This window comes from Ictalurus furcatus, chromosome 9, assembly GCF_023375685.1.
Source record: "Ictalurus furcatus strain D&B chromosome 9, Billie_1.0, whole genome shotgun sequence".
Lineage (NCBI taxonomy): Eukaryota > Metazoa > Chordata > Actinopteri > Siluriformes > Ictaluridae > Ictalurus > Ictalurus furcatus.
Window position 1 is genome coordinate 27,629,471 of NC_071263.1, and position 14,983 is coordinate 27,644,453.

The 14,983-nt window shown below is 40.5% G+C and overlaps 1 protein-coding gene across 1 annotated transcript in view; it reads right to left on the reverse strand.

Moving 5' to 3' along the window:
- Positions 1-14,983, reverse strand: part of fmn2a (formin 2a) — a 55,111-nt gene that overhangs the window by 22,972 nt on the left and 17,156 nt on the right. The window contains exon 8 of the mRNA XM_053633646.1: positions 7,694-7,781. Within this exon, the coding sequence (XP_053489621.1) occupies positions 7,694-7,781 (88 nt within the window). The remainder of the gene's footprint in view (positions 1-7,693; positions 7,782-14,983) is intronic.

A 14,983-nucleotide genomic window follows, 5' to 3' on the forward strand; every position in this document is an offset into this window, starting at 1 on the left:
ATGATACTTTCCTTTGTTAATTAACATGTTAAAAAAAAAAATGGTTATGTATTAGTACTAGTTTATGTGGCGCACCCGCTTTACGACAAGTCGTTACCATAGAAACAATAACATATTAGAACGAGCGCGTTGATGTAAACCTACGATTTTAAAGCCGCGCTACTGTCAGAGCCGCGTTTCTGGGAAATGAATCAACACCGTCTGACCAATCAGAATTGAGAATATTACATCACTGAGGTCTAAATCTGAAAGTAATGCCTCTGCTTGCATTTACATTTCATAATTTAGCAAAATATCATTAGCATTTTTCACTGTTGGTTGTTTTCTCTTACATAACATAAGGTATTAAATGATTCGCGTTGGAAAGCAAACTCGCCGGACTATTTTTAAACCAATCATAACCTTCAGACAGAAACCACAGTTATGAATAACAGTAATGTCAGAGCTGCTTCAGATTCACGTCGCACACCGACGTACTTTAAAGAACGTTCATTTCCGAACCGGCTCCGAACGAGCAAACCCACAAAAAAAAAAAAAAACACATGCAATGTCGTGATTATCATACAAAACAACAATACGTTCCAGAGAATATCATTCACGGCTGGTTTGGTCCAACATCGCCACAGGCCAAGATTACAGCAAAAACATGCTGAAGTGAGCCAAAGCCACTCTTCAGCCCTGATGGTGGTGGCGAGTTGTGCAATTTCACTTCCATTATGTTTGTTCGGGCTGAACGCTCAGATTCCTGACTGGCCTGAACTCTATGAAGACATCTGAAGCGTTTAGGGACTCTCTACGGCTCTCGCTCCGGAGACGTGGAGTAATTGACGTCTGGAATGGCGAAAAAACTGGAATGCGATGTATTCCCACACACACACACACACACGCGCGGAACTGCAAAAATCATGTACACACACGTAGATTGAAGTCAGTGACCTCGGGTTAGCGTACGGATTCCTTTCATAGCGGAGGTCGTTTTGCTGAATTAGCTGCACTTGGACAGGAAACCTGTGAAATGTAGACTATAAGCTCGACTCCCTATAGGAAGCGATTATCATCATTAGTCACAGGTGGGAAAAGTACACGGATCCTTCACGCAAATAACCGTGCAATTACGGAATAAATTCTCAGATAATTCTTGAAGTACGACGTCTCTTGAGTAGATTTAAGCCGAAACTCTTACATTTACTTCAAGTAGGAAAGCAAAAGTAGCAGAAAGATCCCGACACTGATAAGGAGTCTCCAGTGTCAGCGCTTTCGTTTCGTAACGGTCAGATGTAAAGCGTTTTTGAGGAGTTGATGCTTTGTGGTTTCTCGGTAAAGTATATTCTCTGCATAATGTTATTATAATAATAATAATAATAATAATAATAATAATAATAATGATAATTCTCAGTACAATGTTACCGTTTGTTTTGCGCATACTCCAAATGTAGCTATAATTGGATAAAATCTAGGGCATTTCATTATTACATGAAGGATAAGAGGAGGAATAAAACACTTCATGACGAGCTGTTATTGGAAAATAATCGAGTGCAGACTGAACACATGGAAAGCGCTGGGGGGAAAGAAAGAGATGTAGAAATAGCATGACTGTCAGCGTGCTGTGAATTCTGCTGCTGATCTTTCATAATGGGTCTCAGTTAGAGATGTGCACAGGAATGTTTTTAATCCCGGTCGCGGGGTTATTATTATTTTTTGTTTGTACCTGCCTGCGATAATAATAAAAATAAATGTAAAAGTGAAAGAGATTATGAAAAGCTGAGAATGCATATACAGTATTACAGTGCTATTGCTGTTCGACTGTATAGCCGCTTCCTCACAGACTGCGAAGGATAGGAAATACATCACAGCCTTCTCAAAGACGGAAAGTACTTGTTTCTGTATGTGAGAACATTGATTGAAGGTGTGTTATCAAGTGTGTTTGAGGACTGAGCAGAGTGCGAGAGTGTGTGTGTTTCTGCTGGTAGAGGCAAAACAGGAGAGCTTATGAAAACCATGTGACAGTGAAAACAGCTTCAAGTGATTTTTTTTGAAAAAATGAGTGCGAGAGAGAGACAGAGAGAGTGTTGTGTCTTTGATTTATAACCAATTATGCCTTTTCTCCTCCAGCCTCACATATTTCTTCTTCCTCTCCTCCCTTTTCCTCATCCTTTGCTCTCAGTTTAAGTCCCATCGCTCATTTCCTCTCCATGGAGTGTAGAGGAAGGGGGCTGATGTCACTGTTGTCACGCTTGCTGTCTGTCTGTCTAATACAGGCTTCATTTCCCCACTCACAGTTTATACTCCTGACACGTTTCTATGACGTGTTTCATTTGACACTGGCACTGAACGTTGTAGAAGTCTGATATATTCTGACTACATGTTGGAACACACCTTCACGATGGTGCAATTAGGGCTAATGCTGAACTCTCGCTAAAGGAGGTAAAAACTTTATGGTACACTATAGTACTGGTGTGATCCAGCATGCATCAGAATCAGATCATTTTACAATGATGAGAGTATTAAGAAATATTACAGCCTGTTATTTTTGGTAAGCAAATTCTTTCCTGCGTTTAACTTAAAGGAGAGGCTCGGTATTCAGCAGAGATATCCTTCACTATGACTGACAGAAAGAGGTCAAGACTTCTTCATATGGACTGAAGGACACACAAGCCACACCTCTTTCACTAAGACAGACAAACACAGAGGACACACCTCCTTCACTCACACTGACAGTCACAGAGGACACACCTCCATCACTAATACTGCTAGATACAAAGGCCATGCCTTCATTACTAATACTGCTAGACACAAGGCCACGCCTCCTTCACTAACACTACTAGACACAAAGGCCACACCTCCTTTACTCATACTGCTAGACACAAAGGCCACACTCCTTTACTAATGCTGTTATACACAAAGGCCACACCTCCTTTACTTATACTGCTAGACACAAAGGCCACGCCTCCATCACTCATACCGCTAGATACAAAGGCCACACCTCCATCACTAATACTGCTAGGCAGAAAGGCCACACTCCTTTAGTAATACTGTTAGACACAAAGGCCACACCTCCTTTACTCATACTGCTACATACAAAGGCCATGCCTCCATCACTAATACTGCTAGGCACAAAGGCCACGCCTCCATCACAAATACTGCTAGGCACAAAGACCACGCCTAGATCACTAACACTGACAGACACACAGGCCACGCCTCCATCACTAATACTGCTAGACACAAAGGCCATGCCTCCATCACTAACACTTACAGACACACAGGCCACGCCTCTATCACTAATACTGCTAGACACAAAGGCCACGCCTCCATCACTAACACTGACAGACACACAGGCCACTCCTCCATCACTAATACTGCTAGGCACAAAGGCCATGCCTCCATCACTAACACTGACAGAGACAAAGGCCACGCCTCCATCACTGATACTGCTAGACACAAAGGCCACGCCTCCATCACTAATACTGCTAGACACACAAAGGCCATGACTTCATCACTAATACTGCTAGGCACAAAGGCCACGCCTCCATCACTAACACTGACAGACACACAGGCCACGCCTCCATCACTAATACTGCTAGGCACAAAGACCACGCCTAGATCACTAACACTGACAGACACACAGGCCACGCCTCCATCACTAATACTGCTAGACACAAAGGCCATGCCTCCATCACTAACACTTACAGACACACAGGCCACGCCTCTATCACTAATACTGCTAGACACAAAGGCCACGCCTCCGTCACTAACACTGACAGACACACAGGCCACTCGTCCATCACTAATACTGCTAGGCACAAAGGCCACGCCTCCATCACTAACACTGACAGAGACAAAGGCCACGCCTCCATCACTGATACTGCTAGACACAAAGGCCACGCCTCCATCACTAATACTGCTAGACACACAAAGGCCATGACTTCATCACTAATACTGCTAGGCACAAAGGCCACGCCTCCATCACTAACACTGACAGACACACAGGCTACACTCCTTTGCTAATACTGCTAGACACAAAGGCCACGCTTCCATCACTGATACTGCTCGGCACAAAGACCACGCCTTCATCACTAATACTGCTCGGCACAAAGGCCACGCTTCCATCGCTAATACTGCTAAGCACAAACACCACGCCTTCATCAATAATACTGCTAGACACAAAGGCCACGCTTCCATCACTGATACTGCTCGGCACAAAGACCACGCCTTCATCACTAATACTGCTCGGCACAAAGGCCACGCTTCCATCACTAATACTGCTAAGCACAAACACCACGCCTTCATCACTAATACTGCTAGACACAAAGGCGACACCTTTACTACTTCATCTCTTTATGTAAAATTAACTTAACCTTTCTGAACGTAGCTGCCTGACATTGCAGACGACCAAGTGTACTAGTTAGCTGGTTAAAATTACGCAAATTATTATGCTGTGTATGTGCAATTGGCTGAAATGAAATTTGAATTAAGCTCCGCCCTTGCTGACCCAACCAAATCTGGACCTTTGACAGAATCATGATGTGTTGAGACAACTAGCATTGTATTTCAAAACATCCAGTTGAATTCTGCACTTGAGAACTTGAATTCAAGTCAAACAAAAACATAAAATAGATTTTTAGGACGTGTCATCAACCTACTCAAATGCACTGCATATGTACGCCAAACTACCACTGGCATGAAAATAAATCGCTCAGAGTCAGTTAATCAGAATTCCTACCATTTTAACGCAACACCACACAACACCTGAGTACTGAATACTTTAGCATATCTCGTGCAGTACTGTAAATCATGAATGCTTGTTTAAGATTTAATTTTATTTAGATCTTTTATGAATATCTCCGGTGATAACCCCGCCCCTTCAACCTAACCTGAACTTTCTGTACAAGCTGGAATTTCAAATCGTGAGAGCATGTTGTTAACACAGTACATAACAGGATATGGGTCTTCACTTGCTGCTATTTGTAGCAGTGAAAAGGCCCATAAAGCCTTCGTTAAACACTCTGCGGCTTGGCATATTTAATAACAGATCACACTTTATGTGGCAATGGCACATGAAACCACAAAACCACGGGTCTTTGTACTCTGGAAGAACACCTCCCTCTGTTTCAATCATAACAACAAATCCATGTGATTTAATTGCACGGAGCAGTTTTTATTGACGAGGCTCGGAATGATTATAGATAATTACAGATAGATGTATGTGTGGAATAATGAGCAGTTCCAAAGTCATACTGGCTTGCTCGTGCATAATCCTTCATCCTGTTTGGCTTTTCTCAAACAGTAATGTGTGGTCTGGCCGATGAGCGAGAGGACTACTGTACACAAACACGGGACGAGGAGAAAAGATGGAGCCGCAACAGTACAGGGTAAAGCAGAAAAAGAACGACAAATGTATGACTAAGCTGTTATGGTTAGACGCACTGATGAAGGATTTAATCTCTACTTTTTACACTTTTATGGCATTTTGACAGACACCCTTATCAAGAGCGACTTACGTTTATACAACTGAGCCGTTGAGGGTTAAGGGCCTCGTTTAAGGGCCCCAGTAGTGGTAGCGTGGTGGGATTTGAACTCATGACCTTCCAATCAGTCGTCCAATGTCCGATCAGTAGTCCAATATATTAACCACTGAGTTATCACTGCCCATTGGTCGTGGTCTAGTATGTATGCATGTATATGTATGTATATTAGGTATACATCAAGACTGGGATCGCATGGAACATAATGAAATTGATGTTCAAGGACGTTTTTTCTTCATGTGAAGCTGAATGGACAAATTGAACTAATAATGCTTCCTAAAAGGTTTTTTTTTTTTTTTTTTGGAAACCTTGCCAGCTTCAGTCTACAGTGGTGCTTGAAAGTTCGTGAACCCTTTAGAATTTTATATATTTCTTCAGAAATATGACCTAAAACATCATCAGGCCTAAAATTGGACAAAGGGAACCAATTAAACAAATGAGAGAAAAATATTATATTTGGTCATTTATTTGTTGAGGAAAATGATCCGATATTACACATCTGTGAGTGGGAAAATGTATGTGAACCTCGAGGATGAGCAGTTTAATCTGAAGGTGAAATTAGAGTCAGGTGATTTCAATCAGTGGGGATGATGATCAGGTGTGAGTGAGTGTTCGGTTTTATTTAAAGAACAGTGATCTATCAGAGTCTGATCTTCACAGCACATGTTTGTGGAAGTGAATCATGGCATGAACGAAAGAGATTTTCTGAGTTTTTTGAAGCTCATCAGGCTGGAAAAAGTTACAGAACCATCTCTAAAGAGTTTGGACTCCACCAATGCACAGTCAGACAGATTTGTGTACAAATGGAGGAAATTTAAGATCATTTTCTTCTCCCCAGGAGCGAGAACCAACAGAGATCACTCCAAGAGCAAGACGTAATAGTCAAAGGAAAGGAACCCCGGGTAACTTCTAAACAACTAAAGGCCTCTCTCACATTGGCTAATGTTAATGTTCACGAGTCCACCATCAGAACAACAATGGTGTGCATGGCAGGGTTGCAAGGAGAAAGCCACTGCTCTCCAAAAAGAACATTACTGCCTTTCTGCAGTTTGCTAAAGATCATGTGGACGAGCCAGAAGGCTATTGGAAAAATGTTTTGTGGAGGGATGAGAACAAAATAGAAATTTTTGGTTTAAATGAGCAGTGTTCTGTTTGGAGAAAGGAAAACACTGCATTCCAGCATAAGAATCTGTGAAACATGGTGGTGGTAGTATCATGGTTTGGGCTTGTTTTGCTGCATCTGGGCCAGTTCGACTTGCCATCATTGATAGAACAATGATTCTGAATTATACCATCGAATTCTAAAGGAAAATATCATGACATCTGTCCGTGATCTGAATCTCAGGAGAAAGTGGGTCATGCAGCAAGACAACAACCTTAATCACACAAATCGTTCTACCAAAGAATGGCTAAAGAAAAATAAAGTGAACGTTTTGGAATGGCCGAGTCAAAGTCCTCACCTTAATCCAATAGAAATGTTGTGGAAGTTCATGTGAGGAAACCCACCAACCTCCCAGAGTTGAAGCTGTTCTGTACTGAGGAACGGGATAAAATTCCTCCAAGCCGACATGCAGGACTGATCAACAGTTACCGGAAACCATTTTTGTGTGAAAATCTGATCATGTTTTAAGTGTAATTTAAAAGAACAGGAACTATGAAAGCTCATGAGGAGGGTTGCCAGATTTCAGCAAAAGTCACGCACTAACTTCAACTACAAAAAAAAAGCACAAAATACTTAAAACGATCCCAAATTGTTTGGAATTACAAAAAGGTAGCTGCATTTTCAGCTAGTCATTTCAGGGGGAACATGTTAGCAGTGGTGTGCGTTTCTCATCTACATCATGAAATTCTGCATAAAGGATACCAGAAGCACTTTGAGTGCATCCAGATTTAGAGAAGATTTTGATAATTGTCATCATTTGTGAATGAATAATGACTCATTTCTCCAGCAGCCCTGTTTTTTCCACTGTTTTTCCACTGTCAGGCCCCCGCCCCCTCAAAAAAAAAAAAACTGTATTCATAATTTAAGCCACTTCGACCCTGGCCAGGAATTACAAAAGATGGAGTTCAAGGGAGGTGAATACTTATGCACAGCACTGTACCTTCTACAGAGAGAGAGAGAGAGAGAGAGAGAGAGACTAAATGAGGTCAGGAATTGGATTCATTCTCACCATGCTGAATGTCCTTCATGTCCAAATGCAGACTGGACATCAGGATTCCTACAGCCTGGGAACGCTTATTACTCAAAACCTTCATCACCTGAGAGAGAGAGAGGTCAGAGGTCAGCCAGTGCAGAGAGAATCTATCTATTTATCTATCTATCTGCTACTTACAATGATATTTTATCAAAACAATCAAGTCTATTATTACCAGAGACACAATCAGCTACACAAACAATCTGTTTAATACAGTATTCCATCCCGAAAAATACTCTGTCATGTTGCGCTTGGCCTAATAAGGTTATTGCGCTGAGTTGTTGAGTGTTTCTTCGCAGCTTTGCCCTCATATGGATGTAGAAATACAGTTGCAGTCAAAATGATTCAACCCCCATTGCGAATCAGGTTGATTGTTCAAAACGTCCAGACTTTCAGTTGTTTGCAATGAACAAATCATACAAAAGCGATTCGAATAGTTCAACACGACGAAGGGTTCGAGTGACATCTTCAGAGAAACCATTCGAAGCATTCGTTATGTTGAACGATTTGAATCGCTTTTGTATGATTTGTTCATTGCAAACAGCTGAACGTCTGTACGTTTTGACAATCAACCGGATTGGGGGTTGAATCATTTTGTAATGAATCATTTTGTGTGGAATCATTCCTACTGTATTAAAGTCCAGCCAAATGTAATTATCCGAGTGTCCAGAAAGCTTATCCTGATCTGGGCTCTGCAGTGTGATGACATACTCCACAATTCACCATGGGGGTGCGGCAGAGCTGATTATAAGCTATTAAAAGGAGCCCGTTTGACCATAGACATTGTGTCAAATTTCTTATTGGATGAGTACAAAATGGGTATGGGAAACATTTTCTTGGGCAAGAATCACCACATCACACAGGTCAGGTCTAAGCACGACAACATTAGAGGCTTTCCGGTTTTTTTTTCGCTTTTAATCCAATACTATTCTCATATGCGTGTACATGAACTCAACGCAAAGGCCTGGAGGAGTGGCAGCATTAATATGAGAAACATTTGGCCTGATCTTTCAGTACAGTGTGTGTGTGTGTGTGTGTGTGTGTGTGTGTGTGTGTGTGTGTGTGGTTTGGAGAAGCCAGAACTCTGTGGGTTCGGGGTAGAAGAGGCCACAGTGGATACCATCAGAATCGATTTCTTTCACCACTGCTTAAAGAGGTCTTTTGGAGTATCCAGTAAGCAAAGTCATTTTAATGCAGGATACAAAATAAACAATGTAACTAATAAAGACGTAAAGTGCTGTATTTGTGAAAGACGATTTCTCATGAAACACACACACACACACACACACACACACACACACACGTCCCATGTAAGTAAGAAGTAGACTGATAAAGTGTTATTCTTCTTAGGTTCTACAAGTTCTAGTGAACCTCCCCCATCCCAAATAGTTTCTGGTCATAAACTAAAAAAGATCTACTGAACTACAGCCAAAGAACAAAAACCCTGTAAATTAAAGAACCCTTGTTCCAGCTACAGAATAAAATGCCTGAAAATGTTCCAGAGTTTCTGGAACGGTTTCCTGGTTTCTGAAAACACATGCATGCATGCATGCATGCATGCATGTATGTATGTATGTATATATGTATGTATGTATGTATGTATATATGTATGTATGTATGTATGTATATATATGTATGTATGTATGTATGTATATATATATATATGTATGTATGTATGTATATATGTATGTATGTATGTATGTATATATGTATGTATGTATGTATGTATATATATGTATGTATGTATGTATGTATATATATATATATGTATGTATGTATGTATGTATGTATGTATGTACGTATATATGTATGTACGTATATATGTATATATGTATGTATGTATGTATATATGTATGTACGTATATATGTATATATGTATGTATGTATGTATGTATGTATGTATGTACGTATATATGTATATATGTATGTATGTATGTATGTATATATGTATGTACGTATATATGTATATATGTATGTATGTATGTATATATGTATGTATGTATGTATGTATGTACGTATATATGTATATATGTATGTATGTATGTATGTATGTATGTATATATGTATGTACGTATATATGTATATATGTATGTACGTATATATGTATATATGTATGTATGTATGTATGTATGTATGTATGTATGTATGTATGTATGTATGTACGTATATATGTATATATGTATGTATGTATGTATGTATGTATGTATGTGTGTATGTATGTATGTAATTTACCCCAAAACAAGACATTGTTCCTGAATTCATAAAAAGGTTCCTGAGTTTCTAAAAAGGTTCTGTGATTTTTGTGAAAATACACCTAGGGATTGATGAAGGATATACAGTCATGTGGAAAAATAAGTACACCCCATGGGAATTTCTGGCTTTTTTTTTTTTGTTGTTGTTGATATATTTGGACGAGCAAACATTTGATCCTGTTTGAAACAGTGCCTATTAATGAAGTTTATATACTTGAACAAAACCACAAGGAAAATGAGCTTTTTCAATCATTCATTCAACAAAGATATCAATAGATGTGATATTCTTCTATTGGAAAAAATAAGTACACCCTTGGCCTTAGAAGCGAGTATTTCCCCGTTTAGCAGAAATAACTTCTTGTAGGCATTTTGTATAATTGTCCACCAGGGCTTGCAGGAATTTTTGACCGCTCTTCCATGCAATATTTTTTCAGTTGTAAGGTGTTTGAGGGTTTTCTTGCATGTACAGCCCATTTCAAACCCCCCACAATATTTCAATGGGATTCAAATACGGGCTTTGACTAGGCCATTCAATACCCCTCCACTTCTTATTTTTGAGCCATTCCTTGGAATGGATGTATGTATGTATATATGTTTATATGTATGTATATACATATATATACATATATATTCAACAGGATCATTATCCTGTTGAATAGTCCACTTTTGGACAGATGGCCTCACATTATCTTCAGGCACTCTTTGATATGATGCAGAATTCATAGTTAAATCAATGAATGCAAGCTGTCCAGTCCCTGAGGCAGCGAAGCAACCCCAAACCATAACATTTCCACCACCGTGCTTCACAGTTGGTATGAGGTGCTTCTCCTGAAAAGCTGTCTTTGGTCTGTGCCAAACATGTCTGCTGTTACTGTGACCAAACAACTCTATCTTTGATTAGTCTGTCCAGAGCCCATTATTCCAAAAGGCCTGGTCTTTACCTATATGCTCATCGGCAAACTGTAGTCTTACAAAGACATTTTTGCAGCATGTCTCCATGCAGGTCACATTTTTGCAATCTCTTTCTGATTGTAGAAGCATGCACACCAACTACTAGCAGATCCAGTGATTAAATTTTGGGGTTCTTGGTGACATCTTTTTGCATCAGATGATCAAATTTGCTGGGACGGCCAGTCCTGGACAAATTGGCAGTCGTTTGAAATCTGTGCCATGTGTAGATGATTGTCCTTACAGTGGATTTGTCATGTTATGGCAAACTAGCGACTACATTTCCCAGAATGCACTGCAAACTACAAACATGGCCGATATCTACAAATCCCAAGAGTACACACAGACACGTCACCGGCTCCTGAAGACTAATCACATACACACACCTGTTCCCAATCCCACTCTCAATCACACCACACTATATAAGAGACTGTTCAGTCACAATGTCTTGGTGAACTAATACGCTCAGTTGCTCTAGTCTCTGGTGATTTCCAAGCCTTTCTCTCGTGTTGTTGATTCTGCTTTACCCTCGACCTTGATTTCCGCTTTACCTGCTCAAGCCTGTTTACCTAATCGCCTGATCTCTGCCTGTCTTTGTTGTTGTTTTTGCCTTGCTCTCTGGATCATATACTCTTCAATAACGCTCTTAACTGCGATTGCATCCGTCCAAAACCTCATTACATGACAGGAATGATGTATTTCAAATAATCTGGGGATCTTTTTAAATCCCTTGTCACTGGCACCCAATCTTCAACACCTGATGCTAATTTTACGGATTTGAAGGTGTGGTAAAGTTAAGGGTGTACTTACTTTTTCCATGTGACTGCTTTGTTTTTTGTTGTGAAAATTGCTACAAAATGGCAATTTAATTTGTCATGTGTCATTTGATAGAGTGTATCGACGTTATTAATAGGCACTGTTTCACAGAGGCTCAAATGTTTGCTTGAGCCAACAATTTCCATGAGGTGTACTTACTTTTTCACACGACCCTATAGTTTCCCCAAACCAATAAAATGTTCCTGAGTTTCTAGAAAGATTTTCAGAGCTCAAGAAATAGTGCCCGAACACTTTCCTGAAACTGAAAAGCTTCCAAGAACACACCTAACGATGAATGGGTTGAGGGATCGATTGTTGATATACTGTATATTTATGGTCTGAAAAGTTTCCTAAACATCTGGAAAAAAAAAAAAAAAACGTCTTGGTTTTTGAAAACACCTCGATGGATGGATGGATGGATGGATGGATGGATGATCTACGGTGACCATATATTTATCCCAAACCGAGATTGCTTTTTAATATCTGACTAAAAGACTGAACAGTAAACGTTGCCCATCATGTCTCATTTCATTTCAAATACAAGCGTGTATATATCACACAGCCCCAACGACAGCCCCTGTAGTGCTTTGGCAGCCAGAATCATAATGACACTGGAGCAAGAACATCAGCTGGGATCAAACCCATGACTTCTTACGCCACATCCAAGTTAGCCAACCACGCTGAGTAAATGTGATTCCAGGGCTTGAATAACTAACAGAGAATAGATGCATTTCAACAGTAGGCTGCTTCAATACACACTCGCAGACATACAGCCACAGTGAGGCGTAACCACAAAACCACACCAGGCTGGCTGGAGTCTCTCGGTAAGCCTGTGGTTTGGGCTCTGTGGATCTTTAACTTAACCCAGACCCACACAGCAAGAGAGAGCGAGAGAGAGAAAGCAAGAGCGAGAGAGAGAGAGAATGAGGAGAAATAAAACACAGTGGAGTCAAAACACCCACAAAGTGCTTAGAACCGCTAGCCCTTACCAGTACTCAATGTACAATCCCAATAACAGACATTCCTCTGACCCATGTTCCCAATTTTCTTATTCATACCCCGGTCACTCCCTAATATCATTAGCATTCTTTTCTAGTTCATTTAGAACATTTTCCACCACACGATGTGTTAAGACCCTTGTCAAAACAAATCAGCAAGAAAAAAAAAAAAAAAAAACACGATTCTTTCTGCCTCGGCCGGTATGCACGGACGTGAAGGAACACACCCGTGCATGCTGAGTCATCAAGCGTCCTTCTCTTCCCCCCAAACGAAGGAACAACCGCATCGTTAATCGCTGAGCAGCGGGGGGTTCGGAAGTTAGCGTTCTGTGTATCATGCTGCTGACTTGTGCTATTTCTTCCTATTTGTGGTGAATGAGTGGATGCTTTCCAAATACTAAATAAAAGACACATCCCCTCTGGAAAACACTGCGGTGAAGAGCATTTCAATGAGAATCTGCTGAAGGATTTACTACACTTACATAACTGTAATGTAACGGTTGTTGTAAACTACGTCTAATTACAACGTGCAGATATCACCGAAAATGCTCGCTTTCGATTGGCTGTTAGGTGTACATTATTTTGATTGGGAGGCCTCGTTTTATACCATGTAACCAGACAGGAATGTAACCATGACAACAAGCATAAATAATGGTTTAGGCTAGGCCTATATGTACGCTGTTGTTGTACTGTTGGTTGATTAATTATAAAATAAATGACATAAATTATACAATAAAGGACAAATAAATGACATCACATGAATAATGTTTAATTAAAAGCAAAATGTTTCCTATTTTATCTTATGAGAAGGCAATGCTTGGTCGCATATCCCTTGCTTGCAATAACTGCATCAAGCGTGCGACTCAGTGACATCACCAAACTGTTGTGTGCTTCTTTTGTGATGCGCTTCCAGGTTTCTCCCTGCAGTCTCCTCTTCAGGAGTTGAAATGCTGCTCAGTTGGGATAAGGTCTGGTGATTGACTTGTCCAGTCTAAAACCTTCCACTTTTCCCCCCTGGTGAAGTCCTGTGTTGAGGTGGAAGTGTGTTTTGGATCGTTGTCTTGCTGCATGATGAAGTTCCTCCCGATTCATTCGGATGCGTTTCTCTGTAAATCTGCAGACAAAATGTTCCTGTAAACATCTGAATTCGTTCTGCTGCTACCATCATGAGTTCCATCATCAATAAAGATTAGTGAGAATGTTCCAGAAGCAGCCATGCACACAAGCCATGACGCTACCTCCACCATGTTTCACAGATGAGCTTGTATGTTTTGGATCATGAGCAGATATTTTCTTTCTCCACACTTTGGCCTTTCCATCACTTTGGTAGAGGTTCATCTTGGTTCCAGAACTTTTGTGGCTTGTCTCTGTATTTCTTTGTGAATTCCAATCTGGCTTTCTGATTCTTACTGCTGATGAGTGGTTTGCATCCTGTGGTATGGCCTCAATATTTCTGCTACTGAAGTCTTCTTCGAATGTTGGATTGTGATACCTTCACCCCTTCCCTGTGGAGGTTGTTGGTGATGTCACTGATTGTTGTTTTTTGGGTTTTTCTTCACAGCTCTCACAATGTGTCTGTCATCAGCTGTTGTTTTCCTTGGCCGACCCGTTCGGTGTCTGTTCCTCACTACACCAGTCGTTTCTTTCTTTTTGAGGACTTTCCAGATTGTTGTATCGGCCATACCCAATGCTTGTGCAATACCTCTGATTGATTTGCCCTCTCAGCTTCGAAAAGGCTTGCTTTTCTCCCATAGACAGCTCTCTGATCTTCATGTTGGTTTATCCTTTTTAACAGCAAGTGCAGTCTTCCGAGGTGAAACTGAAGGCCAAAACCAAGAGTAGATGTCTAGAGCTGTTTATCGTTTAAACAATCAATCTAACAGGACACACCTGGGTAACAAGAATCACCTGTCAGTCACATGTTCCAGTATTTTTGCTCGCCTACAAATTGGGTGGTCTGATACAAAATGTGCTATGTTCCATGTTGTTTATCAAATCTACATATAAATATCATGCAAATCATAGTCATCTTTTGATCTCAAACCCAAATGCTTTCAGTCTACAGCAAGAACAAACGAATTGGCCTTGTCGTTCCAATAGTTTCAGAGGGGACTGTAAATACAGATTTGATTTGATTTCAGAGCTTCTTTCTAACATTTTTCACCTCTCCGTCTCTGCTAACACTTCTTATACATGCATGTAGGTAGACAGATTCCTGACCTAAGGAATTTGAGCTGAGGAAATGTTTACAT